We start from the raw sequence: 18,382 nt of genomic DNA on the forward strand, positions 1-18,382 counted from the left end.
TCAATAATATCCATTCCTAAATGAAAACTGCTATCAAGTTTGCCATCTCCAAGTTTTACTAACTATTCGCTATAAGCAGAATCCTCTGATCTCATATTTGTTTTAAGAGACAACTTTCTGAAACATCCCCAAACACTACAGTACTTTAAACTCGTTTGTACTATGGTTGGTCGCATAGCATGTTACACAACACTGAGACATTGTCGAAAATCCCCTCCAAGAAGAACTTTCCCACCAAATGCAACATTCAAATTCATAATTTCTCTTAGTAATCTATCTATGGAATTGATAGCATGACTGGATGCCATGGTGCATTCATCAGTAAACAAGAAGTTGGGCCTTTTTAATGGTTTTAACAACTTCACTCTATATATAGAGTCTAGAGATTGAAGTTTCATTTAATGGATTTGGAATTGGAATGTTTTCAAGGTTCATTCCTATAGTACCAAAGTATCAGTACTTCATTCCTTTTTATCACTGAATAACATTCCACTGTATGAATATACCACATTTGGTTTATCAGTTTAACTAATATTTAGGTTGTTTCTACTTTTTGGCTATTGTGAGTAGTGAATATTCTATGCTCATTATTATAAAACTAGTGACCTGGTGCATGAATTTGTGCACATTATAAAGATATATTTTTCCACTACCGCCTGGACCATCCAAGAAAAAGCATTTGGGATGTACAGTTTGATCTTCGATGGCTGAAATTATAGTCTGAAAGGCTGCCAACTGTTCATCATTCAGATAATTTATCGAAGCCTCTGCCTGTTGTCACTCGTATGATTCATCACATGTATTTGTATTTGTTAATAAAGGATAGTCTGGAAGTTTGAAATGCAAACATTTCATTCCATGCAATGTGAATACTTCTTGAATTTCGTTAAGGGCATGCATTTCACAGTTCACACAGGCACCTTCTCTTTGGTGTAATTTCCAACAGAAATCTTCAATAAAATGAGATTTATTCTCATCCCATAATTTGTCTGCATTAGAAGGACATCCAAACACGCATATATATGCAAAAAGTTGCCATAGTTGTTTGGGCACATATTAAGGATGATTGCATCATCAATTGCATCTTTCCAAATAGTATTGTTGATTAATAATCCTCAATGTTTAGCAGCTTCACGAAATGTATCACAAATTATGCCTCCTACAGTTTGCAGATCAGCAAAACTTACCTCACCTTTTACATGCAGAAGCAAACGTCTAAGATAATATCATTCTGGTTCTCTAAAGCTCACAGTGAACAGTCTACCTAATACTTTATTCCCACTCTTTTGGTGTTTCCTCTACAAAGAATTATTGAACACATAATGTTGTGGAATCTCCCAATAATAATAATTATGCACATCAGAATCTTCTCTATTTAATAACCAAGCCATAAAAGTCGAATTACGCCTTTTAGCCCTATCTATAACTTCAGCAAAATCATCGGTATGAAAATACAAATTTTGATCATTTGGCAAATGAATAGCTAATCTTGTGATTGCATGAGATTGGTCATGCATTCGCATTGCAAAAAGTCTCCAAGCAGCCTCAGGAGCACTCACATACCTTGAGGCAATGAAGTCTTCATCATGATTGATAACATTTTTTTCAGAAATTTGAATATTTGCACAATCGTGCCCTTTATAGATGTATTTAAATAAATATTTGACACTTTTAATCGATGTGCAGACTTCAACATTTATATGATAGTTATATTTAAGGCACAAATATGGGTTATAAGGGACAATCCAAGTGTTATCGACATGGTGCTACCAGATCTTTGTTTGTATTTGGGATATCCATCAATATTTCCAGTGGTTGCATTTTGAAATTCTTTTGGATATCCCTTTGAACATTTTCCATGTTCCATACATGGACTATTTGAATTTTGTATTCCACATGGTCCATGTACCATATTTGATTTTACAATTTGAAAAAGTCGAGGACACTGGTCTACATCTGCCTTAATTATACAGTCAATGTCATCTCCTGTTCGTAATTTGGATTCACTATCTAATATCAATAATATGTGAGTGTGAAGCAATCCGCGTTTCTGAAATTCAATGGTATTAATTTTAGCTATTACTTTGCCAAATGAATGGAATTTACACATGTCATTTAAAAGAGCATTCAGCTTAATATTAAAAACCCTGGCTACCAAGTCAGGTCTCTTTTCAACTCTTTGCCAGCGTTTTAAATTGTTTATAATATCTGCCCATGGTTATGAATAAATCAGGCTTGCCATACTTTGTTACAATTGCCATAGCATCCTGATATTGCTGCGACATATTTCTAGGACTACCCTCAAAAGACGATGGAAGGATTATCATTTTACCAATTGGCACATTGTCATTTTCAGATCTAGATTTGAGATAATCCATCAAACCACTATATTTTTCAACTCTTAGATTGGTTTGCTTTAACGAAATTTATCCGATTGGCTTCCATTTTTTAATATGAATCGATGATATACTGTTGAGTTAATTTTCCTGCATTTAAAATAGAATTGAATGTGTCCTGAATGGAGAGATGAAATATGTAATACTGCATTTGTGTGACTCGTGTCTTTACATTTCATCTAGTATTATTGTCGATTACACTGTCATCTCTGAGTCTTAATGCAATATCCGTTCCCCAGCCTTTTCACCGTGTGGAAAAAGAATAGGATATGTCATTGCATCTAATGTAGAAAACAGGACACTGATTTGTTTCATTTTAGTGGCATTCGGATTATTGGGATCTGGTTTACAATGAATGAGCAAGTCCCTTTCAAAAGGAGGTTCCCCATCTTCATTTCTGAATATGACAGCAACCTCAGTTACATGGGGAGAATTATATTTACCTGGGTCACTGTTATGATCGTATTTAATTGCCATTTTTACTTCTGTGGGAGCAATACCTTTCACTGCTGCTGCAGATTGGGCTTCCTTTTCTACCTCATGTAGCATCTTGTATGATTTTGTTAATTCGTTTATTTCATGCATGAGGTTGTTGATGTTGATCATGAGTCTTTCTGAGCAACCTTGTTTTTCTGGCATTGTTAATCTTTTACTTGTCGCTTCAGCTATATCTAAAATATTGAGTTGAGCAAACATCCAAGAAACACCATCTGAAGGATGTAAAGTTCCAGTATGGTGATAAACTTGTCCGTATATTCTAAAATAGTATGGCCCTTGTCCTGATGGTGATACAATATTTGCACCCATTAAAGCAAAAGCAAAAGAACTATTTATCGAATGAATATTTTCCATGAAATTTTTACTGTCAGAATCTTCTATTGACATTAATTTTTTTAAATATGCTTGGTATTCTGGAAAATGTATATCATTTGGACAAACTTTATTTTTGCTACAACATCGAGTAAATTTTCCATCAGATGGATTTTCATAAGGGAAGTTTAGTGATAGGCAGAATTGACATGTAACAGTCATTCCACCACAACTATGTTTGATAATTTCATCTTCATTTACTTTGCTGTGAAGGCAGTTCCTACCATTATTGGTAGTACTTGTCAATGGCTGTCCTTCAGATATATTCTGTCAATGATGCTGGCTTCTTTTGGCTTCAGAGGTACGTTGTGCCAATAGTTGGTCTTCAGACATATTCTGTTGACAACAATGCTTTCTTTCAACTGCAGAGATACATTGTGCCAATAGTTGGTCTTCAGACATATTCTGTCCTGATACCAGCCTGGAGGAATCAGGCTCCCTCCTCTCTCCTGTCAGGGTCCCTGGTGGGGCCGGTTGGGATGGGGCCAGCTGGGGAGAGGGGCTGCGGGAGGTTGGGGGGGGGGCGATTGGCTGCCAGTGAGCGTGGGGCAGGGCAGACAGGGGTGCTGGAGGAGTCGCGAGCTGAAGGCCGTGGGGGTGCACTTCCAGTCTTTGTGGCTCGTCACTTGGGTTGGTGGCCCGCTCAATGGCTGCTGCTGGGACATGGGCCCGAGTCGGAAGGAGGTGGGGAGGGCACCCAGCCTCAGCAGCGGCACAGGAAGGGCCCGCTGAGGAGCCCTTCTCCAGTTTATGGCCCCTGGTTGTGCTGGTATCTGCAGGCAATCCTGGGGATGCAATTGAGGCTGACACTCAAGTCCCTGTGTCCAGCAGGAATGGCATTTGCTCCCCAATCTTGCAAATGCTGTGCTTGAACTGAATATAAAAGTAGAAAGGCCAGTGTGGCCGAGCTGAATAAACCTCTGTGGGAGGCGACTGTGGCTGATCAGGGGACAGTGCCAGTCAGTGAACGGCAGGCCCTGCACCCCATCACCAGGCCGCCGCCATTGTTGGTGGCTTCCCTCTGTGGGAGGCAACTCCGGCAGGCTGATTGGAGGACCCTTTTATTATATAGAATTATAATAATGTTATATTAGTATTATGATGATTATTATATAATGTTCATTCTATGAACATTCATGTACAAGTTTTATTTGACTACCCATTTCCAGTTCCTTTGTGCATATACCTAAGAGTGGAATTGAAAGGACCACTCTAGCTGTAGTGTTGGGAATGAACTGTGGAGGTACATGGTAGAATCAGGCATATCTGTCAGAGGTTTGTAAGAGATGATGGTGGCTTGGAGTATGGTGGTAGCAGTAAAGGTAGTAGGAAATTAATTGATTTTGGATATATTTTAAAGTTAGAGCCAACATTCTTTTCTGCAGCTTGTTAGCAGTAACCATTTGCCCACACATTTCTCTAGTCTTACAGAGCTGGGTAAGGATGGGGGGCAAGTGTGCAGAGTGGTGATAGCTGGAGCAGCAGAGATAGGCCTGCTAAATTTAATAATTTCCACTAGAAATGGGTTGGGGGTGGAGGTTAGTGCCTATTTCCACTTTGAGTTCCAGCATAAATTCCAGCAGCAGTAAGAGACCAAGTCAACATGTTTATTTTCCATTAGATTGTCATTTTTTTTTTCTAGGATATGGAATGCTTACTCATCTGTATATCTTCTAGGTCCTGTGTCTGACACATGGTAGGTGCTCAGTAATTTGGAGCTGGAGAGAGATTAGACTATGTTCACCTTGTGTTTCTGGAGATTAGAAATTTGTCTTCTTTTTTTAAAATTAATTAATTAATTAATTTATTTATTTATTTTAATTTTATTTTTTAAAATTTCTTTATTGATTAAGGTATCACATATTTGTGCTCATCCCCCCATTCCCCTCCTGAACCCTTCCCCACGCATGCCTCCACCCCCCTGTTGTCCGTGACCAATGGTTAGGCTTATATGCATGCATACAAGTCCTTTGGTTGATTTCCCCCCCTTACCCCCACCCTCCCCTACCTTCCCTGAGGTTTGACAGTCTGATCGATGCTTCCCTGTCTCCGGGTCTGTTTTTGTTCATCAGTTTATGTTGTTCATTATTTCCCCTAGATGAGTGAGATCATGTGATACTAGAAGTACACTTATAAGAACCGAAAATGGGACAAGCAATAATGGTTATGCTGAGAGGCAAATGAATCAGTCTGTAGTGAGTTTCTTTCTGGGCCAACAGTTCTTTTGAGTCCCAATTTCAATGTCAAACAGTTCCTTATGTGTACATGTCAGCAATGATATTTCAGTTCTGGATGGTGGACAAATGGTGGTAATGCAGGTCTGACCCTCTCTGGTTTGGTCCTGGGCAACCTGCAGCGATGCACAGCTGCTGACTGCTGGTATGGCAAGGCGTCGTCAGCATCTTCCATCTCTGGACTGTTTCTCTTATGTCTTCATGGCTGGAGCAGTCCTGTCAATTCCTCTCTGTTGCAGGAATCCACATGGTCTTGGAGTTGTTTTCTGAAAATATACAAACATATTCTCGACCAAAAGTTAATAAAGGAATCTTTTTTATAAATTTGACTTGGGATCCTTTTTTATTTTTTTGCCCAAATGATTTTTCCTTTGGCTTGTTATGACACCATGTGTGTTTTTCATGGGTGTCTTGCTGTTGGCATTACAAATGAAAGTTAATTTTCTAAAGTAAAAATGTTCTAGATGTAATTTACTTACAGGATATTTTTCCTTACATGATATTCTTTTACTGTCCCCCCTTTTTTGATTTAAATATTAGGAGGCTTTTGGAAATTTTATAATGTAGTCTTGATACCTTTTAAATTTTAATTTTTTGCACTAAAATATAACTGCTTTAGGTTCGTTACATGTTACGCAATTTTACCATGAGATGAACTACCAATAAAAATTTTAGTTAACACTTTAGGCTTAGGCTTTTTGTCCAGTACCATTAATTTTTGTAGAATATTCAGTTATTTCACTTAGCCAATTTAAATTAGTCTGAGAACTTAACTACTATTTTACTTTCAAATTTAATACTCTATCAACAATCTTATTTTACCCTGTAAATATTAGTGGGAAGGATTATTTTCCTTCTTGAGTAGGCCCTGAGCATTCCTGGTGCTAGGCTGGATTTAGATATCAAAAATCCACTTCCCCACACCATGGGTACAAGACAACTCAAACAAGTCTCATTGCAGTGAGAGGGCAGCTGTTGTCGGCCAAGTCTTGTCTTCTTTATCACAGTGTCACTGAGTTCTAGAACACTAACCATTATATAATCATTGTTCCATAATGAATGAATGAATAATGAATGAATGTTTGTTCCCCTGAAATTCTCTTTTACCAGATGTTCTTACAGTTCACTTCCTCCTTGTAGTTTTTAACTGTCACAAACTCAAGGAAGCCTTCTCTCTCCACTGCCTCTAAATTAGCAGTCCCACCCCATACATACATACTCCTTAATTTTTTTCATGCTTTTCTCTTTTCCTTAGCACATATAACCTTCTCACATACTCTGTATCTTATTAATTATCTTGGGTTTTGTCAGTCCCCCTCTGTAATGTAAACCCCCTGGCAGTGATTTTGCTGTCTTTTATTTACTGCTGTTATCCTAGGATCTAGAACAGTATCTGGCACATAGCAAATAATCATTATATGTTAAATGAATAAATGAGCTTTTTTGCCACCCCCACTCTCACTTCTTGACATTTCTTTTCTTTTTTCTCATGACCAATGCATCTTTCCCATTGCTTATTCAATCAATAAATATTTACTAAAAACTTATATTTAACACTAGGTTTGGAGCTATGGGACTTGCAAAAGAAGTATTAGATATGTCACATCCTATCCTCAAAATGCTTATATTCTAATTGAGGATACAATATTGCAAGTTTAAAACAATTAAATACTAATTGGGGAAAACCCCAATCATTTTTATAGCACTTTATAATATATATATAAATCAATTTTCACAAGTAACTTTGTATACATTATCTTACTATATTAAACAGGAGGGTATTGATGATGTGTCATGGAAATCCATGGAAGAATTCATAGACTGTGAGCTAGATAACTCAGGAAAAAAACAAAAAAACAGTGGAGTTAAGAAGGGTGGATATGACCTGAAAAAGAAGCAGGAAAATGAAATGCTTTCATATTAAAGAGAAAGAAAGGCTCAAAGATTGAACCAACTGCTGTGTGACAGGGGCAGTTGATTTTCTGTGCTCCTAGAGCCAAAGATACACTGTATATTAAGAAGTCCAGACGGAGAACCATGATGGTGGTGTAGGTAAATGAGGTAAATGAGGTGCTCACTGTCTCCCACAACCACATCAAAATTACAACTAAACAAAACAACCATCATTCAGGACCACCTGAAATCTGACTGAATGGAAGTCCTACAACTAGAGAAGTAAAGAAGGAAGCACATTGAAACTGGTAGGAGGGGTGGAGGCACGGAAAGGGCTTGTCCAACACCCACATGTGGCATTTTTTTTAATGAGAAGGATATCTTGGTCTCCCATGAGGAGCAAGGAGTCTTAACTCCACACCAGAACTTTCAGCCCAAGGTTCCAATGCTGGGAAGAGAAGTCCCCATAACTTCAGATTATAAAAACGAGCGGGGATTGTGGCTGAGTGACATGGAGGCTGCTGGAGTCTCTGGTATTCCTTTTAAAGGGTCAGCCTACAGACTTACTTGAACTGCTGCCTTCTAAGCTCCAACACTATGTGTGTGTGGGAGGGCGGGGGGAGGTCCAGGGATATATGGGGAGGATCTGAATTGTCTGGTATCAGAGCAAGAAATCAGGGGTGGCTTTCTCCAAGACAGGTACTCACAGGTTTCATTGTTCCTATGGTAAGATCTCCCCCATTGCAGAGCTGAGTAGAAGGGCTATATCGGAGTCTCCATCAAACTGGCCAACACTGTTTGCTCTACCCTGGTGATTCCCTCAGACCTAGCCCCACCTAATTTGCAGCCCCACCCAAACGGTTTCCAGTGGCTTTCCATGTGAATGGCCTGTCCTGGCTCAGGCTTCAGACTTCCCTCAAAGAACCAGCAGCTGGTGTTACCATGCCCCATACCACACAATAAGAAGCCCCAGGCCTGGCACTAGCAGCAGATGGCCTTGCTTCACAGCTTGGCTTCGCTTGGTCATTTCCAAAACCCAATACAAGTAGAAACCATCTGCAGATCACACTCTAGCTCAGCCGTGGGCAAACTATGGCCCGCGGGCCGGATCCGGCTGTTCTATCTGGTTCTTTTGCTCTCCCCTCCACTCCTTTACTTTGAATTTATATTAGTTCACACAAACACTCCATCCATGCTTTTGTTCCGGCCCTCTGGTCCAGTTTAAGAACCCATTGTGGCCCTCAAGTCAGAAAGTTTGCCCACCCCTGCTCTAGCTCCTTCCTGATGGCCCCAGGTAATAGCTGACTTTGCATCTCCTGGGAAGCCCCAGAACCAGTGCACCCAGGGGACAGCTTCAGACCATGCCAGATTACAACTCTATGCATCCATGAGCGATGCACACAGGTGCAGACTCAGTGACAACCAAAGCCCCACTGAAGTCAATCCTGCTCCATAGGGGTGTCTCCTGCACCACAGCTCTTCTACTGTAGTTTCAGCTGGTCCTCACAACCAATTGCACTGGACGTCAATTCCTCCCAATGACATCAACAGCAATCAAGGCTCAACTACAACAAGACTGTGCACACAGCCCACACAGGGGCACACCTACTGTGCCCAGCTCAGGTGACTGGGGAGGCTATGCCACTGAGCCCTACAGGGCACCTACTACACAAGGCCACTCTGCCAAATCCAGGAGACACAGCAGCTGTACCTAATACACAGAAGCAAACACAGGGAAGCAGCCAAAATACAGAGAAAAAGAAACATGTCACAAATAAAAGAACCAAAGAAAGCTCCAGAAAAATAATTAAATGAAATGAAAGCAAGCAAACTATTAGCTATATAATTCAAAACAAAGGTTATAAGGATGCTCAAGGATCTTAATGAGAGCTTCAAGGGACTTAGTAAGAATTTGAAGGATCTTAGAATTTTAAGGAAAATAGTAAGAACATCAAAGATATGAAAAAGGACCAGTCAGAAATGAAGAATACACTAACTGAAGTGAAGAATAATTTGCAGGGAACCAACAGTAGAATATAGGATGCCAAGAATCATATCAGTGATTTGGAATATGAGGAATCAAAAAACACCCAATCAGAAGAGAAAAAAGAAAACAAAATAAAAAAATATGAAGATAGTGTAACAACTTCAAACATAGCAACATTCACATCGTGGAGGTGCCAGAAATAGGAGAAAGAGAGAGAAAGATATTGAAAATCTATTTGAAGAAATAATGACAGAAAACTTCCCTTACCTGCTGAAAGAAATAGACTTCATGTCCAGGAAACACAGAGAGTCCCAAACAAGAGGAACCCAAAGAGGCCTACACTAAGACACATCACAATTAAAATGCCAAAGGTTAAAGACAAAAAGAGAATCTTAAAAATAGCACAAATGAAGCAGTTAGTTACCTACAAAGAAGCTCCCATAAGACTGTCAACTGATTTCTCAACAGAAACTTTACAGGCCAGAAGGGTGTGGCAAGAAGTATTCAAAGTGATGAATAGCAAGAACCTACAACTAAGATTACTCTACCCATAAAAGCTATCACTTAGAATTGAAAGTCAGATAATCAGCTTCACAGACAAGAAAAAGCTAAAAGAGTTCATCACCACCAAACCAGTATTACATGAAATGTTGAAGGGTATTAATGAAAACAATGAAGGAGATGAAGAAGAAGAAGAAGAAGAAGAAGAAGAAGAAGAAGAAGAAGAGGAGGAGGAGGAGGAGGAGGAGGAGGAGGAGGAGGAGGAGGAGGAGGAGGAGGAGGAGGAAGAGGAGGAGGAGAAGGAGGAGGAGGAGGAGGAGGAGGAGGAGGAGGAGGAGGAGGAGAAGGAGAAGAAAAAGAAGTATGAACAATAAAATGGCAATAAATACATATCTATCAATAATTGAATCTAAAAATCAAAATAAGTGAGCAAGGAATCTAATGAACAAAATAAACTGATGAATAAAATAGAATCAGAGGCATGGAAACATGGAACAGACTGACTAATCTCAGAGGGAAGGGGGGAGGGGCAGGAAGAGATTAACCAAATAATTTATATGCATACTAGAGGCCCGGTGCATGAAATTCGTGCAGGGGGGGGGGTATCCCTCACCCAGCCTGCATCCTCTCCAATCTGGGACCCTTCGGGGGATGTCCAACTGCTGGCAGTCGGACATCCCTCTCACAATTGGGACTGCTGGCTCCTAACTGCTCACCTGCCTGTCTGCCTAATTGCCCCTAACTGCTTCTGCCTGCCAGCCTGATCACCCCCTAACCACTCCCCTGCCAGCCTGACTAACACCTAACTGCTCCCCTGCCAACCCAATCGCTCCCAACTGCCCTCTCCTGCTGACCCGGTCACCCCCAACTGCCCTACCCTGCCGGCCCAGTTGCCCCCAACTGCCCTCCCCTGCTGGCCTGATGGCCCCAACTGCCTTCCCCTGCCAGCCTGGTCACCCCAACTGCCCTCTCCTGCTGACCTGATCTTGCCCCCAACTGCCCTCCCCTGCTAGCCTGGTCCCCCCCAACTGCCCTCCCCTGCTGGCCTGGTTGCCCCCAACTGCCATCCCCTGCTGGCCTAATCTTCCCCCCAACTGCCCTCCTCTGCTGGCCAATTTGGTTCTGATTGGTTGGTTTCTATGCCAGTCAGTGTCAAAAGCTCCGCCTCTTAGGCAGCCATTGGCTCCTCACAGTTCACCCGGATTTGGTTCTGATTGGTCGGTTTCTATGCCAGTCAGCGTCAAAAGTTCCACTTCTTAGGCAGTCATTGGCTACTCACAGTTGACCCAGATTTGGTTCTGATTGGTCAGTTTCTATGCCATTCAGCATCTCTGGGCCTATCAACGGGGCCTGATCAGAAAGGTGGGCTGATCAGCAGCCCTGGTGGAGGCCTGGAGAGAAATGGAGGCACAGCTGCTGGAGAGATAGAGAGAGGCAAGTGCTGATCAAAAGCTGCCACAGAGGCTATAGATCAGACCCTGCTTCCCTCTTCAGGCCTCTCTCCAGGCCTGATTCGCAGCCTCCTCATCAGTCAGGGCTTGGTTACTGTGCCTGCAGCCATAGCAGTCAGTGCTGGGTCATCACGCCTGCAGCCATAGCAGTCAGTGCTGGGTCACCATGGCAACCCACCGCTGACTGCAGGACTGACTTCCAGTTGGTTGAGCCTCCAGTCATGATGGACCCAGGGTTTTTATATATTAGGATATGCACTACCCATAGACACTTAGGATGGTGAAGACCCAAGGTGGGGTGGGAACCGGGTGGAGAGAGGCAATGTGGGGAAAGGGGGGTATCTATAATACTCTCAACAATAAAGATTTAAAAAAAGTCTTAAGAATAGTAGGGGAGGGTAGGATCAATGTTTGAGGAGTCAATTAAAGTTTATACTAAGTGTGTTATGTTTGGAGGAACCTTGGAAGATTTTAATTAGAGGATTACAGTATGAGCATGATTGTTTCAGAGGTCTGTTCCACAAGAAAGAGGGGCTGGATGAGAGAAAGAAGTTGAAGTCTGTTACATGTGGAGAGCAGTGAGAGAGCTAAGACTTGGGTGGTGCCAGTGGGAATGGAGTTACGCCTCTGTATTTTATATCCAGTAAGCAATCAACTAATAGAATAAAATAAAGTAAAATGCCAGACATTTTGAAAGGAATAAATCAAGAAAGTGATTGAGGTTAATAAATCATTACCTAAATGTGATCATAGGAAAGTTGAAAAGTATCATTCAGATATTTTATAGATTTTAAAAAATGAAATATAATTATCAGAGGTCTAACTTAAAGTGCTTTTTTATAAATGAATTTCCAATTGGTTTTAAGATCTTAGAAATCAGAGACATGCATCCAGAGAATGAATTCATCCACATATTTAGTTACATCTGTAATGTAGAGAATTAGTTTTTATTGCTATACATAGTTAAAATTTAAGAAGCTAGTTCTACAGCTTTTTGCTCATGTTGCTGAAATTAGTGTACTCTTAAAATGAATAAGAAATTGATGATAAATGAATGCGTTAAGTGGGAGGCATAGTGAGCCACACATTGTCACTGTTCATATCAGTTATAAACTGAACTCCGTCTATACATGACAAGTTACCTCTGGGAAGCTTATGATATCTTCTTAGGAAAAGAAAAGGCCTTCTTTTTTCTGACTCTTTATGAGCTCATTAACTCTCAGCAATTTCCCAGCAGCTAGCAAACATCTAAAATTGCCAAGTAATTCCAAAACTGTATAATAACAGTTAATTTGTGGCAGAAGGAAGGCATTCCCTTTTTGTACAGTTAAATTTTGTAGAGGTAAGTTTGCATATTTAGGCAGAAAAATATGTGTATCAAAGTTTCTAATAAATCTGTTGTGTTTCAAACTAATGTTTCAAAATTAGGAATAAAATAATTGTAAAATAGCATTAAAATAGGCATTTAAACTTATCTTTAAACATGAACATGACTTTGTAAGAAATGTATTTAATATTAAAACTTATATTGTATAGGTAATGGAGTGAAGAGAAAGTTAGACATTTAAGAAAAAAACTTTCATTTACATTTATTAGAGGTTGTATTTTGCTATTTCTAGGAGCATTAGATCAAATATAGATAAAATATAGGAGTGTAAAGAGCATAGCCTGCTTATTTATATAGAATGTTTGAAAGTAAGAAAAAAAGAGAGCTAAGTTTGTACAGACTCTCATTTTCTTTTCTTGACTAATTTCAGGCCTTGGAAAGTGAATTTGTTTCTTGCCAACTCCATCAGTGGATTGATCTTATATTTGGCTACAAACAGCGAGGACCAGAAGCAGTTCGTGCTCTGAATGTTTTTCACTACTTGACGTATGAAGGCTCTATGAACCTGGATAGCATCACTGACCCTGTGCTCAGGGAGGTAGGTGTTCAGTCCCATAATTAAAAAAAAAAAAAAATCTGTCATCCCTCAAACACACATGTGACTTTCCAGCTCTTACTGTATAAATTTTCTTTCAACATAAATTTTAACAAAATATAAATTTCAATCCTTGACAAATATGGAAAAATGAATGTTATATATCAAAACCAAGTAATGAGATCTGCATGTTGTTCCTATATGAATTGCAGACATATATGATGAACTCAAATACCCTTATTTCATTTTACTTCAGCATCTTCATTAAAATGCTTAATGACTTATGTGTGTAATTAATGAAACCTAGTTGAATATTTAAATACTAGGAGCCCAGTGCACAAATTTGTGCACCTTGAAAGGAACCGTGGGCCATACGGCTGTGGTGGGCACAGGAGCGGGTCTTGGCCCTCCTCCACACCCCTACCTGCCTCCTCCCACCACGGCCCTAGGTCCCCTCTCTGCCTGCAACCCCGCTCCCACCACTGCTACTCCCACACGCTGATGGCACTGGCCCCGCTCGCACCGCTGATGGCGCTGAGTGATTGGGGCCAGCACCAGCAGCGGGTACGAGCAGGGCCGACACCATCAGTGGGTGCGAGTGGTGGCTGCTGCCCTGATCACCCCTCAGGAGCAGGAGGAGGTAGAGAAGTCCTGAGGGGCGATCAGGGCCGGCAGCTGCTGCTCGCACCCGCTGACGGTGCTTAGTGATTGAGGGTGCGAACGGTGGCTCCAGTGCTGGCAGCATGTGCAAGTGGGGCCGGCGCCAGCAGCAGGTGTGAGCACCGGGTGGGACTGTGGCACATGGGAGCAAAGAATTTTCAGTAACCACCAGAGGCTTGCCCTGATGACAGCAACTGGTGCCCCACCTTGGTCTGGCGCCCCTGCTTACCTGCTTTACCATTCTGCCGCGGCCAACACCCACCATATTCAGTGCTCTGCCGCCTGCTGCTGATGCCCACCATGTTTTGCTTGCTCCCCCTGGTGGTCAGCGCATCAAGCGACCAGTTGTTCTGCCGTTCAGTCTATTTGCATATTAGGATTTTACATATAGGCAGTTTTCGGGTTCATCGGACTCTATGTACATTGTTTTGTGGTTACGTCGCCATCTCCCATCCTATCTAATAAAAGAGTAATATGCAAATTAACCATCACTCCACTACACCCACAAGCCATGACCACCAGCCACGCCCACCAGCCAATCAGGAGCAAATATGCAAATAAACCCAACCAAGATGGCTATGGCCACAGAGAGCAGGAGGGCGGCTTGGGTTTCCCCGGCAATGGAGGAAGCCAAGCTTTCCGCCTGCCCTTGCCGGCCTAGGCCTCCACTCAAGGCTACAAAGTTTCAATGATAGAAGATGCATAAATCCAAACAGAAATGGCGGCAGCCACAGAGCTGGAAAGAGCAGGAGGCTAGGGTTGCCCCAGGCGATGGAGGAAGCCAAGCTTTCCACACACCCTGGCCGGCCCAGGCCTCCGCTTAAGGCTACAAAGTTTCAATTATAGAAGATACATAAATTCCAACAGAAATGGCTGCCGCCACGGAGCAAGCAGAAGGCTTGGCTCCGCTCCAGGCTACAAAGTTTCAATTGTAGAAGATAAATAAACCCCAGATACCAGGGCCTCTGCTTGGGTCGCCAGGGGGCGTGGCCCGCCTGCAAACCACCACAGGCCCCTGACCCAGGCTGCCCCATGCCCCAAGGGAACCCCCACCCTGATCCGGGACACCCTTCAGGGCAAACCAGCTGGCCCCCACCCATGCACCAGGCCTCTATCCTATCAAATAAAAGAGTAATATGCAGATTGACCATCACTCCAACACACAAGATGGCTGTCCCCATGTGGTCAAAGATCCTGCCGCCATGTGGACACAAGATGGCCACCACAAGATGGCTAGCAGGGTAGGGCAGTTGGGAGGAACCAGGCCTTAAAGGGAGGGCAGTTGTGGGCAATCAGGCCAGCAGGGGAGGGCAGTTGGGAGGGACCAGGCCTGCAAGGGAGGGCAGTTGTGGGCAATCAGGCTAGCAGGGGAGGGCAGTTGGGAGGGACCAGGCCTGCAAGGGAGGGCAGTTGGGGGCAATCAAGCCTGCAGGGGAGGGCAGTTAGGGGTGACCAAGTTAGCAGAGGAGGGAAGTTGGGGGCGACCAGGCCTGCAGGGAAAGGCAGTTGGGAGGGACCCAGGCCTAAAGGGGAGAGTAGTTGGGGGGGACCAGGCCTGCAGGGAAGGGCAGTTGGGGGGGACCCAGGCCTGCAGGGGATAGCAGTTGGGCGGTGGGCAAGCCTGCAGGGGAAGACAGTTAGGGGTGACCAGGCCTGCAGGGGAGGGCAATTAAGTGTGACCAGGCTTGCAGGGGAGGGCAGTTAGGGGTGACCAGACCTTCAGGGGAGGGCAGTTAGGGGTGACCAGGGTGGCAGGGGAGCAGTTAGTCATCAATCAGGCTGGCAGGGGAGTGGTTAGGGGGTGATCAGGCTAGCAGGCAGAAGCGGTTAGGGGCAATCAGGAAGGCAGGCAGGTGAGCAATTGAGAGCCAGCAGTCCTGGACTGTGAGAGGGATGTCCGACTGCCCGTTTAGGCCCGGGTGGGATTGGGCCTAAACATGCAGTTGGACATCCCTTGAGGGGTCCCAGATTGGAGAGGGTGCAGGCTGGGCTAAGGGACACACACTCCTGTGCACAAATTTTGTGCATCGGGCCTCTAGTTTATTTATAAAAAAAAAATTCCATCATTTTGACGTATGTACATATGTGCTTTATGTTTTTATTATTTATTTACCACAAGTAAAGGTCAGGAATTGTTATCTTTCTTTTAAATATTTTTTACTGTTTCACTTCATTACTGCTGTGTATGTGCTCCATGTGAGTGACGTAGGTGCTTATGTAGGTGAGTTCCCAACTTATGGCGAAAATAGCATTACGTTGCACCATAAGAATGGATCAACAATGTAACCCAAAGACCTACTGTATATAGATAGATAATAGTTCACATAAAAATAATCTGCCAGTGTTTTTTTTTTAAATAAAAGCAAAATGATAACCTTCTAGAAAGAATACTCAAAAAATACATCAATGGAATAGATGATGCTATAGTATTTTATTCCCATATGTTCTCACCCTAAAATTTTATAGTGAACAGTTGGAAATTATATATTATAGCAGCAATTATCAACCTTTTTCATTTCATGGCACACATGAACTAATTACTAAAATTCTGCAGCATACCAAAAAGATATATTTTTTGCTGATCTGACAAAAAATTGGTATAATTTTGATTCATTCACAGTGATTATTGTTGTGTTGGCTATTGTCATTTTTTTATTTGACAATCCAAGGGAAAAGAGGTCAGTGCCCCTGACTAAATAGGTATTGCATGTTTTAAAAATTCTTGTGGCTCACAGGTTGAAAATTGCTGTGTTATAGTATTTGTATAAGTATTTTTAGTGAAAATATTCCGATAAAATATGTAAATCACTTCCACATTGCATAACATGATTTAAGATAGGTGAAAAGAATGAACATGCAACAGCTGCTACATAAGTGTCAATGCAAGGAAGCTCTATTCCAGTCTTCCTTCTACCATCTGCTTTAAGCAAAACGCAATCGTTTCTACATTTTCATTCAGTGAAATGCTTTTTAATTTTTAATTTTAGAGGTGGAAAACTTGTAGATTTGGAAAAATAAAGCCCTACAAGAAGAACTTGCATGCATAAAATTTTTTCTTACATACCTCTATAAACCAAAATTACTTTATTTGTATGGCTTCAAGCCAAGAAGAGGAAAGAGAAGGGACATGCCTCATGATCATTGATCATTGGACCCTTACGGCTAAAATTCAGAAAACACATCGCAAGCATGGTATTAAGTGCAATATTATAGCATATTGTGTACACAAGGAAGTAGAATTATTGCCTGAAGCTAGGAGTAAAAGATAGAGACAGATAATAAATGAATTAGAGAGAAGTCAGATATAATAAAATTAGTTGGTGAAATAGGGATATTCTCTACAAAACATTACACTCACCTAATTTAGTATCTCCCCAGTTGTGTTCAAACTATAAGATTATTTTGTAGGAGATAATTCTGACTGAGCTTAATTATTCTCTTAAAAATACACCTTTGCTTAACACACCCAGTTCTATAAACTCCTTACAAACTACATTCTCCTTTTAAAACCAATACTTTAGAATTATAAAAAAAAGAAAATTATTAAAATAGCTTCTTATTTTATTCCAAGACCAACTCCAAATTACTTTTTTTACTTTTAAATATTGTAGACATTTTTGCTCCTGAATATTTTATTATATACTTTATCCATTATAAAGTTCTGTTCTTATAAAGAAAGTTGCAAGATAATCTTCTTGGACAAATACAAATATTTTAAGCTTATTGCATGTAATGAAAGTGCAAGGCACATTAAAATTGACAAAAAAATAGAAGATTTTTTAATATTTAAATGAGAGGGGAAATTAATGAGAGAATAAAGAGAAAATGGAATCAGAACTGAGACTTTCTTTACATGGATATAGTGTTTATTATTTGAGTCCTTAAAAAAATACCTGCTTCTACAAAATACCACACCATTGCTTTGGACAGTGAAAGAAACAATATACAGGTCTTAATTGTCAAACTGTAGAACTTCCTACTGAGTCATTAGATGAAAATGTGTAATGTAAAATTTTTCTTTTGGTTGGGAATGGTTCAACCACAGGGTTTTTCTTATTATATAGATCATCAGAACAATATGTAACATACTGCTCCTGACGGCCTCGTAGTGATGCAGACTGTTGAGTGCTACGGTACTTTAGTTCAGGACTCTCTCCTCTAGCACATCACTGCTGAATACTGAGGTTCCATTAGAGAAACCCTGAGAATCATTCTGTGGCATGTGTCCTCCTTCCCTAGGCTCCATACTTGCCTCCCAGACCCAATAACTCTTATTTTTCAGAATACTAGGTGAGGAAACATATACCTGGAACACAAGTTACTTCCTTCCCCAGCCAGGATAGGCCCAAACATACACCAGCAGAGATGTTTGCCCTGACCCTAGGACCTGTGTCAACTCAGCAGATTAAATGTGTCAATAGATTAAGTGATTTTATGGGATATGAGTTAATTTTCTCTCTCCCCGCTC

At 41.4% G+C, this 18,382-nt stretch overlaps 1 protein-coding gene across 9 annotated transcripts in view; it reads left to right on the forward strand.

The window, feature by feature from the left end:
• Window positions 1-18,382, forward strand: part of NBEA (neurobeachin) — a 954,039-nt gene that overhangs the window by 878,447 nt on the left and 57,210 nt on the right. For all 9 annotated transcript variants that reach the window (XM_080658500.1, XM_080658501.1, XM_080658502.1 and 6 more), the window contains one exon: window positions 13,090-13,257. In XM_080658500.1, the coding sequence (XP_080514626.1) occupies window positions 13,090-13,257 (168 nt within the window). The remainder of the gene's footprint in view (window positions 1-13,089; window positions 13,258-18,382) is intronic.

This window comes from Plecotus auritus, assembly GCF_963455305.1.
Source record: "Plecotus auritus genome assembly, chromosome: 3".
NCBI lineage: Eukaryota > Metazoa > Chordata > Mammalia > Chiroptera > Vespertilionidae > Plecotus > Plecotus auritus.